Source organism: Manacus vitellinus, unplaced genomic scaffold, assembly GCF_001715985.3.
Source record: "Manacus vitellinus isolate BGI_N305 unplaced genomic scaffold, ASM171598v3 scaffold_24_pilon, whole genome shotgun sequence".
NCBI lineage: Eukaryota > Metazoa > Chordata > Aves > Passeriformes > Pipridae > Manacus > Manacus vitellinus.
Window position 1 is genome coordinate 9,605,876 of NW_021939798.1, and position 15,575 is coordinate 9,621,450.

At 41.3% G+C, this 15,575-nt stretch overlaps 1 protein-coding gene across 1 annotated transcript in view; it reads right to left on the minus strand.

The window, feature by feature from the left end:
- Positions 1–15,575, minus strand: part of PRKCA (protein kinase C alpha) — a 143,795-nt gene that overhangs the window by 31,163 nt on the left and 97,057 nt on the right. Inside the window, exons 6-8 of the mRNA XM_029960097.1 lie at positions 8,188–8,344; positions 7,959–8,093; positions 7,090–7,186 (exon numbers count right to left, since the gene is read on the minus strand). Of these exons, the coding sequence (XP_029815957.1) occupies positions 7,090–7,186; positions 7,959–8,093; positions 8,188–8,344 (389 nt within the window). The remainder of the gene's footprint in view (positions 1–7,089; positions 7,187–7,958; positions 8,094–8,187; positions 8,345–15,575) is intronic.

A 15,575-nucleotide genomic window follows, 5' to 3' on the forward strand; every position in this document is an offset into this window, starting at 1 on the left:
GTTGCAGGCTGGAAAAGGACACAACAGGTCCAGCTTCTGTACAGCCTCCACCAGCATTTCCATGGGTCAAGGCAGCTGAAATCTTGAGCACAAACACCACTCAGAGGTAGCCTGGGTGGTGGATGTGGATTTGTGTCCCCAGGGAAGCACCATCAGAATGGTCCCACACGGATCCCCCCAGTGGGAACAGCAGCCTCTCTCAGAAACCAAGGGAACAATTTCGTTCCTCTGAAACCCACCCAGAGCTACACTAGAGGAAGTAATTAGAACAAAAGAAGATGTCTGATATGTGAAGATTATGCACCAGGAGGACCATTGCATGTCTTCCCCACAGAGGCTTTAAAATGAAGATTTTAGGAGTGGCAACAACGTGCTCGGATCACTCCAATTCCCAAAGTTGGGTGTAGTGACTCACACTGCTCCCATCACTCATGATACCTTGTGCTCAGTAAATGTGTCCACGTGTCAGGATTACAGCTGCTCTGGCCTTTGTTTAATTTAAAAAAAAATCATTTCAATGGACCATAACTGCTTTATTTTTAATAACATTTCCCATGCTGGTGATGTGGAAAGAAAGGAACAGAGAGAATAACTCACCAGCCTACTTTTAAACCAGTATTATTCTATTATTATTCTATCAAGAAGTGCTTTACTAAGCAGGAAAAGGAAAAAAAGGCTTGACCAAACTGAAATAACTTTCTACAATAGAAGTTATACAATTCACACATTTCTTTTCCTCTAATACAAAAAAACCCCCAAGGAATGATGCTCTAAATAGCAAAAGCATCTTACTGCCCAAACCACAACCTGGTAGAAAAAAATACCATAAGGTTGCATTATTTCAATATTCTGCTTTTTTCTTTGCCTAGTAAAATACTGCAAGAAGAAAATAAGTATCTAACAAAGAGTAGATGCTGCAGTCAGAAGATTTGCTAGTTTGGGTCCATGGAGCCACCTGGGACTGTTGGGAGTTCCCATGGCAACCTCAGTACGGACAATTATGGAGCAGCTACAATTATTCTGAGGGAGTTGCATTTTGAGATGGCCACAAATAATCCCATTCCAGAGAGAAAATTCACAACCAAAGGTTAAAACCAACCGAAAAATAGTGACAGATTTTCTCCTGCCTCCACTTCCTACAGGAGTATATTTTTATCTCCAAATATTAATAATGATGTATCATGTATAAATCACTGAGGACAGATTTGATAACACTGCTAAATGAGCAGATAATGGATTTGTAAGTTCTAGTGAGAGGTGAGATCCAGAAAATACGTAGATTGAATAAAATTTGTTGTGTAGAAAACACTGCACTGCACCCCTGCATAACACACCTCACTTTTTATATTATGCACAAGTTCATATAGATAACACATTGTACATAATAAGAAAAATCCTGGCAATAAAATCAAAAAGGTAAAAAAGCACCATCCTCTTCAACTCTTTCTTTTCCAAATTTGGTCCCATTTGTTGGATAGGGCAGAAGTTGGGTGTTAATTTTTCAGCTGGTTCAGAGGTGGCAGAATGGGTCATGAGGAAACTTCTCACGACAAACAGGTTTCTTCTGTTCATTTACAGATGTAAGCGAAGAGAATTTTTGAATCTATTATTATTTATTTATAATCTTGCATGGCTATTTTATGGTAGATTTACACTGAATAAATGACTTTAAGAATCTGTGCCAGAAGGTCCAGCAAGCGAAGCAGCATATCCACGAGATTTGTGTGGCTAATAACCACATTTAAATAAGAAGTCTGGGTGGTTACAGTGATATGTTAAGAAGGATGTGATGGGATTGTGTAAAGAGTTTGAAACCAGTGGGAGCTTGAGGCCCAGTCTCAAGGCTGTCTGTTGAAATCTAGATGCAGGCAGATATTTTTAAAATTCTGATTTAAATGGGAGGTTGTAGCAACTGAAGCACGGACACCCTTGCTGGTCACAATTGTTTATTATTTATTTCAAGCCTCTATTTATAGAGGAATTAGTTTCATTTCTGCTCTGTGAGCAAAGCAAAGCACCTTCAACCTATCAACAAGCAATACTCGGCCCTATAAAATTACAGTATGCACATTTCTACCCATCAACAACTAACGTCCATCTTTACACCTATCAGCTTCCCACATGCTTTCTTCTTTTCTTCAGTCATCCTCTTGTTCTGGGTCACACGACCTTTGGCTCCAGGCACATTGTAGACACTTCCTCCCACCTTCTGCCACATTTTGTTCCGTTCTGGCAACGTCCTCTGCTTCGGTAACCCTTTAAGTTCTGCTCTGGTCCACGATCCTCCACATCTCACTGAATCTACATGGGTTAGTAAGGCACTTGTTGCTAAGCTAGTAGCATTAGCTTCCTTTGCAAGCCAGTAGCCAAGTTTATTTAGAGAGGTTAAAGCATGTTCCTGCTATAAGGCTAGAAAAGAATCTTTGCAGTTGGTTCCAGAATCAAACATTTGAGTCACAATTTGTGGAAAATTGGCTTATTGATCTTTTGCCTCTGCTGCGTGGAGTTCTGTTCAAGGGTAACTCATTAGGGTGAAATAGCGTTAGTTGCCCAAAAGCACGGGGACCCCCCACCGCTTTTCCGGGGTTGCTCTTCCATACTCATTGCCCACAAATCAAGAATAAATCAGGTAACCTTATTGGGTTATTGCCAGGGACAAACCCTGGCTAAGTGTTTCGTTACACCATAAAGAAGCACTTGCATAAATCCCTATGGGAGAGATGTGAAGCTCGGGTTGATTCGCGCGAGGACCTGTGAAAAAATTAAGATAGAAACATGTTGTAGCTTGTAAAGTTCCCAAGATCCCTAATTCTTGTGGCTCAAGGAGCATGGTTGGGAAATCGTTCATTCTGTACAGTTGATTCTGGTACCAGGTGAATCTGCAGTGCTTCGGCTGCTTGATTTTGGGTCTGCTACAGTTACCTCGTCCCATTTGGTCGTACAGCGATTCCCAACGGGGTGTGTTGCTGTTAAAACCATTTTCAAGAGACATTTCCAATCATGAAGAACCAACACATAAGAAGTACTTAACACTTCTAAAAAGGAGTACACACGGGGTGAGGAGATACTGCTTTCTCTTACTAACTACTGTAAATCCTTTATCATCTCATAAGACAGGTTATGATACGTAGGAGGTTGTTGTCGATATATAACAGGACAGGCAGTTACAAATTCCCAATCACCCGCTGCTAAAGCCTTTTCTCTGCATTCGTCCCATTTGTTCCCATAAATATTTCTGTGCCCATTCTGGGTTTTGATGAAAGGAGATAGTTTTTGTTCCAGTTTGTCTAACCCCGGATCAGAAGAGTCGTCGGAGTCAATGTCAGATTCCTCTTTCGGGAGGGTGGAAAGGCACGTTTGTGGGAGTTTGGGCAGCTTGCAGCTGCTTTTCTCCTCAAAGGGTTACTCTGCACTCTTAGTTTTGTCCTCTGTCACAGGAGGAGCAGGGGGGTTGGAGTCCAGAGCTGCAACAGTTTCTGTCTCTTTTTGAGCTACTTTTAAAGTAGCCATCAGCATACCCCACGTAGTTAAGTGTTTGCAAGCTGCAGAGTCCCCAAGTCCAGCTTGCTCACAGAGCATACGACCAACTCGTTGCCAAGTTTCTATTTGGAAAATCCCATCTCTTGGAAAATCAGGTAGGTGTAAAAAAATCCAATCTAAAAGTGTGATTAATTTACGTCCGGACACTTCTCGGTTTTGCTCTCGCATAAGGCGACGCAAAGAATCCAAGCTTTGCTTCTGTTCCTGGGATATTTTCCCCCCCATCTTTCCCAGCTGCTCTCCTGCTTGCAGTTGGGAGATCGCTGTGGATGAACGTCTTCTTTCCTGAAGTTTTGTTGAAAAGTCCCTGGGACCCCCTGATGGCCCTCCTAAGAACGTGGGGAGGGGGTGATGAGGTTTTTCTTTCCTTCTCTCCTCGGAAACGGTGGCATTTATTTCACTTTTGCCTTAACTCAGGCAAGGCGTGTGTTGGAAAGGCTCCGAGGTCGTTTTGTTCTCAGCCTGGTCATCGGGCTGTTTTCTGGCCCTGTCTTGCCTGTGCCCTGTTCTGGCCCCAGCCCGGATGTGCTCGGATTTCCTCTGAGAGGCTTGACCCATCTGCAGAGGAACTCTTTGGGGAAAAGGTCGCCCTTTCCCTCCTCCGCTCCCGTGTTTGGCAGAGGTTTGTGCCCATTGATGCAAAGGGAAAAATCCCGGCCACAGCCAGTCACAGCCAGCGTGAGTTCTCGTGAGAAGAACCCCTTTTCCCCCTTTTCTTTTTCCCCTTCTCACTGTGTGTGTGGGAATCTCCATTTTTCGGCTCCTCCCGCGCACCGGGGCCCTCACATGGCGATTGCCAGAGCCCAACACACCCCCTGCCCACCGTGGTTAGAAATGTGCCAAAAAGCAGAAAGCACCAAATTACTTCCTTTTGAGGGGGATTTTTAGGTACAGGATTATTGTTTGGTTGGTTTTTTTGTGTTCTTTTGTTGTTCTGCCAATACACATATATCCTTTAATAAAGGGCTGTTATTTTTTTTTTTCTTTAGCCATACTTCCTCGATTGAAGCCTCTTAGTTTTGGATTTACAGGTGCTTAGAGGGAGGAGTTTGGCCTTCCTCATAAGTCATCCTCCTAAGCAAAACACTTCAGTCTCATTAAACTGAGACATCTATCTATAATTTTAATGTTCCTGACAAACTCACTCCCCCAGCAAAATGGCAGTCAAGATCTGCGATCCTCTTCCTGCAAGGTTTCAATGCTGATTTTAGAACAGTGGCAATATTTATTTAGATGATGTCATTAAATCCCAAATAGCAGCATATTTCTCAGTGCTATCTACTTGTTCCTTAGTGCAGGGCACCTAAAATAAAATGCCTATGTAAGCCAGAATATAAATGATAACAGAAGTAAGATAAAAGATGATCAGAGTCAGCACCACTTATGTGCCACACCAGAATAGCTAATAAGTTAAATACCACCATTCAGACATCTGTGCTGCTAATTTTTAGAAGCCATCACAGTGATGCCCCTTGAAACCAAGTAAGAATTTTACTTGGAGGGTCCTGTTTCCCTCTGCCCATTCTCAGGGTGGTAAATTTTACAAGAGGGCAAATGGGTGAACCTGAATCCTTTTGCCATGTAACACTGCATTATCCCAGCCTCGGTCTCCTCATAATTACAGGGTTTGTTCACACTCATTTATCATCACTATGGTTTAAAACTGTTCATTGTGCACCTGGGGAAATCACAGTCCTGGAGACACCATGTTCACTGAAGACCTATTCCCTCCCCTTCATTAATTCAGTCACTCAAACAGCCACAACCAGGCTACTCCCAGAACAGGGAGAGCCTCAAATACACAGTGCTGAGGCTGAACTAATTAGACTTTGAGACAGACTAATTATTTCTGAGGCAGAGCTGCCCCTATGTGAAGCTGCTGTTTCTGGGACCAGGTCCAGTAGCTTTACCCGATGCAACCTCTCAGGATTTCTCCTCCACTTCTTTGCAGGACACAGATAAACCCTGACTGTTTCTCCTGCAACCAATGTATTTACTGTAGCAGGAAGAAAAAAGCCTAAGAGGTTGTAAATTCAATATGCAAACATACTGCATATAGTACCTGACCTTTTTAAGTGGACAATTTTAGTGACTTGTCTTCATGCTGTCTCTGACCTGAGAAAAATCAAGTAGATTTCTATACCTGTATCACCAATATTTAAACACCAGTTCCAGGCTCTGTATAATGCACGGGGGCATGGAAGGGGTGGACAGAATTACTTTTAAAGCTATTCTTTATAGCGAGGATAAAAAATAAATATGATCTTGAACAGCAAATGACCTAGTGCAGCAAAATAAAATCACACCGGGTCAGATCACAATTGTAAAGAAAGGAAAATGGAATGGAGATTGAAATACTTCTCAAATGTATAACAAAAATCATAGTTCATGCTGCAGACAGGAGTATGGGAGCTGATCCAAATGCGTTCACAAGAAATTGCTGCACCTTTTCTTTTTCTTCCTTGAAAGTTGCACATGTGCTGTTTTTCCTCACTTTCTCAGGTTAACCCATCTTTTATAATAACAATGGAGAATTCTGCCTGATGGTGAACATAAAAAATTGCCATTTCAGGTTGAAAGGAGCAGGCTTGTTTGTTTATGCACAGCAGGTGCATTAATCACGTTCTGGATAAACAGCCTGGCTGGGGCTGGAAATGTCCAACCAGGAAAAGGGAATCAACAGTGCAGGTTGGGATATTTCAAATTCATTACTGTGTGAGCAGCTGGAAGAGCAGCCAAGGGAGATGAGCTGAATCCAGCACAGCCATCAGCAAACCCCCTCCCTCCCCAGGCTGTACCTGCCCTGTTCCTGGGGTTTGTGGTCAGCAGATACTTAGCTGAAGTCTCAGCTGTAGTTGTCACAAGAGGCTGAGTTGCTGGCTGAGTGTGATCATTAAGGAATTACTCCTTTGTATGGCACAATGAGGCTGTGCTTGTGGCTACCAACCCCTCCAGTTGCCACCACAGAAGGCAGGACACTGTGGAAAGCATTGCTTTCCTCTGGATTCTTTTTTCTATACACAACTACCAATACCTCTGGTCCTTAAAAACATCCTCACCCACGCTACAGAGATCAGAATTTCACATGAAAAACTTCTGCAAAGATCACGAGACTCTAAATTATCAGTAATAATTACAAGCCTTTTGTTAAAACACAAGAACCTACACTGTTAAATATTCTAAATATGTGGTTTCTGAGAATTTCATTTGTCAAATAACGCAGATACCAGTGATAATGGCTGGAAGATTTTGCAGCAAGTATTAGAAGATATTGAAATTATTACACATGCTTGACAAAACATATTTTAAAATACCAACTTAGAAGTGTCATAGCACAGAAGCTGAACTGTCAGAAAAATGATGCCACCGCTGAATTAAACCATTTGGTCCAATCTTCAAGGAAACCAAAGTCACACAGAGCTGACACAGGAACAGAAGCAGTAGCACTCAACCATATGTATGTTTTAACGGGCTTTCTTTTTTGGAATAAAGTGAAAAATTTCGTAATAAAGTGAAAAATAAGTGCAATATACAGCTTTTAGCCCTCACCTCAAACTTCTGCCGGAGCTCTGCATTTCCATCTTCATCAGCATCTGGAATTGGGACATTGTAATATTCACCTTCTTCTTGATTCAGTAGCTTGTACCTGTGGAACATTTGAGAAAAAAAAAGTGACTTTCCAGTTTTATTCCTGTTAGATTTGAAGCCTGATTTAGTGTGATTATATGATTTGTTTTGTGTGTGTGGTTTGTATCAGTGTCACAGGCAGGTAAAGAACTGATCTCAAGGACCTAAAGCAAACTCACAAATAGGACATATTTAACATGAAATCAAACCTTTAATCCCAAATTACGTGGCAAGGCAGTTTAATGGACAAGGAGATTCTTCCCACCCATCCTGTGATATGATGGGAGACATCAACCCTGGAGAACCTCTGTCTCCAGTGCTTCCACAGCCCTAAAGAGCTGTCTTTGAAGGAATGTCCTTTTTCAGGAGGTGTGGTGAGTTCTACCCCTTGCTTGGTAGGTGGCATTTTATGAAATCAGTTTCCATGCACTTTGAATTTGCAGAGCTATATATAACATGATACACTTAGTAATGAATACATCGTATTTGAGATAAAAATAAAATTCCTATCACAAGACTATGTACACAGAGCTGAGTTTGCAGCAGCTCCTGGCTCCAGTGGAAGTTTCATGAACACCACAAAAGAAAAGCAATCCTTTCATTATCCTCCTTAGATATATATATATATATAGCCTGTATTTCCTAGGTTTAGTTGCACTTTCAGTGAATTTATAGCCTGAAACTCAGTGAAAAACTCAAAAAAAAAAAAAGGTAGATGGTGTTGAAGAAAAAGACTGATTTAAAACTTTTGGTAATATATTCTCTCCTTCTCCCTTGTCTGAAACTCTTACCATCCACTGGCTGGCATTTTCATAAGCTCTGACACCCCGAATGAAAGAGATCCCATGAAATCATTCCTGGTTGTTCGATCCCAGTCCCAGACCTCGACAGACAACCGGCGATCTTTGTCTGAAGGCTTTAATTTACTAAAAAGGAGAGAAACAGAGCAGTTTCCAATGCAACACTGAACAAACAATTGAAACCAGGCAAAGATCCTGCATGAAATGGTGTTAAACTCACAATGTGAAGGACTCATTCCAGTCTGGATTCAGAGTAGAACGGATGGTTTTTGTTTTTTGTTTGCTTTCGTTCTTAGGGTCTGGGATGAGCTTCAGTTTAACATAAGGATCTGAGAGTCCATTTGGATCCATGGGAATGAGGTTTTTTGCTTCTCTCACTGTCAATATAAAAAAAAAACCCAGCTTGTTTGTACAGGATTAGACATCGCTCATAAACGCAATAACATGTCAAAGCAGAGTTATTGAAAGATGCTGACAAATAAATAAGACGTGAAAGCCACTTGTCAGACTTGGCATGGAAGAAACTCCTTGCTGTAAAGTGAGGTTGTACTGGGTGATATTTGTCAGAATTGTGGAGAGCAATGACAGGAGAGGAGTGATTCACAACCGACACGCAGCTCCCAGGCAGCGTTTTCCTGCAGTGGAACGATTAAATACCCAAATCCATCACTGTAATTTTTCTAAGCAGGTACCAATTCTTTGTGCTTTTATTTCCTCATCAGTCTCAGGTCATACAACGACAGGAATATCAGCCAAAAGCTGTAAGGGCAACAGCCAGATCACAATGGATTTCAGAGGGTCCATTATCTGATATGATCCCCCTCTGGAAGGTTTTGAACACTGAATTTCCCCTGGATTCACAGTTCATCAGCTGTCAGAGGGAATCCTTGTGAACATTATGCCATGACAGCAACCAAAGGAAAAACACAGGGAAGACAAGCTGAACTTCAGCTTCGCAAAAATATTAATGTGGTTCCTACTTTTACAACGTCAAAAGAAGAAATAAAGTGAGTTATCTCATGTTGCTCCTGATCCCCAAAGAGTGAGAGACCCCTCAGAACCCGCAGGTCAGAAGTGCAGGGGAGTGGAATATCCAATGGAAGAACAAAGACAGCACTGCCCTCCCTCTTGTAGCCACATGAGTAGCATTTCTACATCATGGAAGGTTTTATTCTGCTGCACTTTGGAAGAAGAGGTGAATTTTCCTCATGTTGGGAAACCCCATCCCACCCAAAGCAGCTGGGATAAAGCTGGGGAGGGAAATTTGGAGCTCACAACTGGGCATCTCAAATCATGCTGGGAGCAGCAATCTCTGGGCTTGTTCTGGACAGAAAACAGCTTTCATTCAGGAATTCCTTTGTGACAGCCATAGTTTAAGACTGGAATTGTTTCTGGAAGGACGACTGCAAGAAGCTTTGAGGGTGACACGGTTCCCAGGGGATGAAGAAAGTCACCAGAGAGATTATCCTGGATTGAGTGTCCTCAGCTTTCATTCAGGAGGGCTTTTTCAAATTTATCTACCTAACTGCAGAAATCTAAAAGGAAAATTAGGAAACATCAACCTTTAAGTCGCTTAATATTTCTCGATGGAAAATATTTCCTGCAAAAATTTGAATTTTAGAGTCAGAGCTAATGCAAAGAAAGAAAAGAAAAAGACTTGTTATATCTTCAGCAACAGGTTAGTTACTGTTTGCTCAAGGCATTCTTCTCCTCTTCCCCCAGATTTAAATGGCATTTTCATATTATAAATAAAAAATCCTTCTCAGGATTTCAATCTGTTGTTTCCCAGCATGGAGGCTGAAAGGCATCCAAGGAACACAGATATTTTTTTTATATATAGAATAAGAAGAGGACAGCTTTTGGGCAGCAGGTTTTTATTATTGTGCTTTACCAAAGGCCAGGGGAATGAAAGATGGTGGTGTTGACAACACCCCTGTTGTAAAACAGCACTGATTTATAAACCATGGGATGTTCTGCTCCATTCCCTACACACCAGGTGTACTATCAGGGTGATGGAAGCAGCTCTAGGCTGACTGTCCTTGCAGGGGATGGAGAGAGTGTTTTAGTGCTCATTGTGTTTTTCCAAAGGTCACAACTGCCAAGTGCAAACCTACTCCTGAGCCCCTGTGGCATTTGATGCAGGATGTAGAGGGAAATTTTCTTTTTGGGAGAAAACCCACCAGTGCAACAGGAAAAAACCCCCATAATTTCAAACAGTTTGACCTGCTCTGTTTATTTAATGAGAGATTATTAGGTGTGGTAGAACAAGTTGGAAGGAAGAAACACCAGACCTAACTGGTACCTTATATCCAAAATAGCTGTGGGAAGAAGGCAGTGTCCAGGGATGTGAGTTACTGATATGGAAGACACTAGTTTATTTGTCAAGATAATTCTCATGCAGAACAGATACTCTGAGGTAAATTAATCAAGGAAATTAGATCGTGGCTGGAAATGAATCACATGAACTTGACCCAACAGTTGATACTGATTAAGTTTCTTAAATTTGTGGTTTTAAAACTACAGACAGAAAATGCTCATGGGTTAAAATTTTAGAATAAAGGGTAATCTGTTCACTAAGTTTATTGCTCAAATAATTATATCAGAAAAAAAATCACTGTGTTTTAAAAGAACAGAACAGAAACATGCATCTTTCTTGCAAATCATTTCATTTTTAGTTTCCCACAATCCCTGTATGAAGCTGACAGGGCTTTGCAACTGGGGAAATGACAGTTTTCAGGCCAGGAAAATTGTTTCCACTCTCATTTACTCTCAATTTGCCCTTTGAGGGTCTTCACACCCAGTGGTCAGCTGGAAAACCATTTGCTCTCAATCCATGAAAAAAACCAAACCCACCCAATATTAAAATTTAGCATACTGAAAGCCATCTTCAAATACACTTCTGAGGAATAACACTGAGATTAAAGGACTTATTTTAGCTAAGTATTTACAATCCCAAAGGGACCAAGAACCACAAAGCGAGTGCGGGATGAAGTGACAGCTTTCAGTGCAAGCTGCTCTCTCTCATCCTATATTTGGGGTTATTTTGTTGTTTTTTTTTTCAGTCCTCTTGTGCATGGTTCTTGTGACTGCACTGCCAGGTTTGGCACATGAGCTGTTACTTCAAAATCCACATTCTCATTCTTTTTTTCTATCCTGTAGTTTGACATAAGTGAGGAGCAGAACTCTCCACATGTTCTACAGCTTCCCAAAAATACACATTGGGAAGTTTGTCACTAAAATCCCTTGAACAAAATGGCTTAATTTGAACATGGTATCTTCAGACTGAGCTTTTAGGTTTCAGTTTTACCTGGAGAGGCTCAGTGTAACAAGCAGAATTTTAAGCAACAGGCTGGGTGGACGCAGAGACATCCTTGGAAGCTCTGCCATGGAGAATTCCCTGGAGAAAGCCATCACTGACCAGCCTGGGTAAACCTGCTGAGCCTAGAAAACAACACTGGCAGCAGGAGGCCACGGCAGCATGTGTAAGATTGCTTCTTTCTTTTGCAGCACACACAGAAAATGGAAAAAAAACCCCCACCTCTAAATATAAGAAAGAGAAGCTCAAAGATTAATTGGGAAGGAAAGATGCAACATGTACTAAATACAGGCTGCAGACAAAGTCATTATCTCCCTCCTTGTTTAAAGATATCTGGCCCATTTGTACTTCTGTCTGCATAATTAATACCCTTAGACATCCTTTTCCAACTGACTTAGCACTTCTTTTCCTGAGGAAGCAGCGTGATGATACTTGTGCTGAATGGTGCTTATAGAGAATTAGCATCCAAGTGGTCCATCTCCAAGGGTGCCCTATTTTTAACAGGATGGGTCAGGTTTCTCTAAGAGGATTGACATGAAGAAGAGATTTCCACTCCCCACAAAAGGCACCATCTCTTGTGTGGGGGTGAAAAAGTGAAATGAAAAATAATTCCCTGAAAATAAATCAACTTAACTGTGGCTGAGTGGTGCCATAGCTGTAATGACAGCCAGCAACCTCTTGCTGTTTGATAATTATTAGTTAATTAAACTCAATGCTGTGCTAGGGATGCTACTCTAAATGAGAGGTGGTTGAAGTGAGGTGAAGTGGAGCATAACTTGGGCACAAACCTAAAATATAATTTGTTGGGTTTCTGTTGTAACTATTAAGAATGATAACAATCTCTGTACTGAGCAAAGCAGCTGCTACAAGTTAAATTTCCCAACATTTTGCCCAGATTGGACTCTTAATGGGGACTGAGAGAGCACACAGATGAACAGACAACAAAGAGAAGTATATACTGAATTTTAACAAATCCCACCTTGCCCAGGTTTTCCTTCTAAAAACAGAAATAGGGAAAAAGTGTGCCATTTTCCTCCTTGTTAATGAAGGAGAGATCCTAAATGTCTATTCAGCAGAAAATGGAGACTATTTGATGCCTGTCCTATGGCTCTTCTATCACGTGCTCCTTCTAAACCAGCAGTATCCATCCAGGAGCCATGCCTGGAACTGGAACACCCACTTTCCCAGGAATAGTATAAAGATATAAGAAAACACAGATCTTGTTCTTAGGTATTCATACTTTAAATAAAAATCTAAATAAAACAGAGTGGGCTGGCAGAGAACAACTGACATTTGATGCAAAGAGAAGAAATACAGGCAGAATTCTGAGGAATTCAGAGAGTGGATGACGAAGCTGAAACTTTTTCCATGAGATTGGATAGGTCAAGCCATATGCAGTTATGGATTTATAGCTGCTTGTGGCACCATCAGATAAAATTAGTCATGGGAATGAATAAATAAATGTTTCTGTCCCTAGAACAAAGCTGGATGATTAGCAGCATGAGTTTACTCAGTTCCTTTTCAAGTGAGTCACAGCTACCTTTTTCCTGAATTCCCAAATGTGGATAATAAACCAGTTTAGTGATCACAGCAACCATTTTGTGCCAATCTTTTACCCCCCACAGGCAACTTAGATGAGCAGAAATCTCTCAACCACATGCTAATAGCTGCTTTTAGAAGACAATCCCAGTCTCCAATGGTCTGGCCTGGCACAATATCCAGAGAAATGAAGGAAAAGGGAGGCTGTTGTTGGCTCCAAGAGTTAGCTCCAAGTTTCTGTCTTCACACAATAAAGCATTAGTAAATTATTCCATAATTCTCACTGCCTCCTGAAGAACATTCTAGCCTAAATCCCAGTGATTTGCCCAGTTTTCAGATGACTTAGGTGAGTGACAGAGGATCTTGTATTCTCAGCCAAGGAACTTTCTCCCCAGTTCCTCCCTGCACTCCCCTTAACCACAGTTCAAAAGATTTACCCATTACTGAAAATAGTCTTTCTTCCAATCTGTGGATTTGTACTCTCTGTATGCAAAATCCAAAGCTGCCTCCAGAACTGCTCAGCTTTCATTAAAGATTTATTACGAGGTTTTAATAAAACTCACTGAGTGCTTCCTTTCTGGAGCTGGTTGTGACTCACATGTACAAGTGGCTCCGAAAACAAATCCTGCTTTTCAGACAATTTCCAGTTTCCATGCAGTTCTCATCACTAAAAGGGCTTTCAGATATGAGACTTTTCTCTATTCCATACCTACTCCCCTGCCCAGGTAACATTTCTTTTCATGTCCCTCCTGAGCCCAGTGCTCCCATTACCAGAGCCCTGAAAAATGGCAATATAACGAGCCCTTGCACTGCCCAGGAGATGTACAAGGTACAGATGATTCATTTCCTTGTCTAGAACAAGACAAAAAATGAACCAATTTCACAGGACACTTTATTTCTCTCTATTTATTAAGATATCCTCTCCTACTAACAAAAAATGTACCATCGCCCCTAACGCTGCTTCCCAAGTTCTTGTGCCTGCAATAGGTTCTCTGCTTTCAATTTGAACTGGAAATCTCACAGGAGCAATTCTATTTTATTTTTAAAATAAGATTATCTTTGTAAAAGTTATCATTAAGCACCGCTGGGTAGGACAGCTGCTTAATGAAACATAAATCTTAACACAAGATGGATCAAATCGTCTGAAAAAGGATTCAGACCATTACATTTCTAATTTTATCTGTATATACACTTACCTAAATATATAGGATTTAGTTAATATTTCTGTATGCATGTAGATGGCCATTTATGAAAAATTAATGTTCTTTTTAAATACCATGCATTGCCTATTTCTTCATGGTAAAGTAAATTTAATGACTGGAATGGGAAGGAAACTTTCTGTTGTTATCAGGGCTGGCATTGCTAAAGGCACAGCTTTTCCTGTAATGACTGCAGCAACCCTGCAGATTCTGGGAATGTCACAAAAGAGATATTAGTGAAGCAAACCATGAGATCCGTGTTTTTTGAGACATTAATAATGTCTCCCACGTGCAAGGAGTTATTTGGGATCCCTTTATAGGCATTTGGTACTAAAAGCTGGTCAAATACCGAGAATATTCCCGTATGCTCCCTTTTAAAATCAGTCGCAGATATTAGGAAGTCAATGCTAACAAAGACAGACACTGACCTAGAAAATCATAACTAAAATTATTAGAGTGGTGTGTGTGGTAAGACCTTTTAAGGAAACAATTTTTATGAGACTCAAACGTGCCAAAATTCTCCGAGTTTGTCTCCCCAGCTTGTCTGGGCAGAGGCTCCTGCCCCCGTTGTCCCCAGCAAGCAGCATGACAGGCCATTAATATGCAGAGCCAGAAGGTGGCTCAGCATTCACACACTCCTAAATAATGTGGAGAATGCACAGAGGGGAGCACAGAACTCCCGGGGAGGTTATTGTTGGAGAGCCTGCTCTGTGCTCCCAACCTCTGCAGGGATCACTGCCAGCCCTCCTCTCCTTCCAAATGACAGGAGCATCACCGAGGAATGAAACCAGATCTTCTGTATTCTTGAAGCTTAGAAAAATAGATTTAACCCCCCCTCTGAAAATTCTGGGCTGTGTCTATGTGTGTTTTAACAAGGTTTATGCAGCAGGGGGGTGCATTGGCTGCCAGCAAGTCACTACCACCCTGTCCCTAAATTGGTTCTTCCCTGTCAGCTCCTGTCACATCCAACTCCCAGCCAGTCTCAGGGCACAGTTTAGGGTCCCAATAACGTGGTAGCTTTTTATAAATCTGTGCACCAAATGGGGTTATTTTTCTCACACGGGTTATTGTTCATTCTCTATAAAAATAATCCCAAATATAAAATTGAAACAAAAAAAATCGCAACTGTGATTCAACCACCTACAAACTCGCCCTGAATTATAAGATGGGTCAAGAGGGAAATATAAGAGTGAAAAAACTTGTAGCACACATCAGGAGGAAAAAAATTCAGTGCAAAAAGCAGAGATTAAGAATAGCAAAAACTGCTTTATTATGCCTAAGAGCAAACCCCCCCCGTCAATCCAACCTATGAAAGGGTCACGAACTCTGTGATTTCAGAGATAAGCAATTCAGGAGTGTTTCTATAAAAAGAAAACTACCCCACTGATTTACTTCAAGTGCAATAAATTATTAATATTCAATGCAACTCTCAAGCAAGCAGCTCAACCATTGAAAATAAACCAGTGATGTTTAAGAACTTCAACGAAATGAGCACTGAGTGGGGCAGATTGAACAGCCCTGGCAAGATGGTGAGTTTTGGCAGAGTGTAGCAAT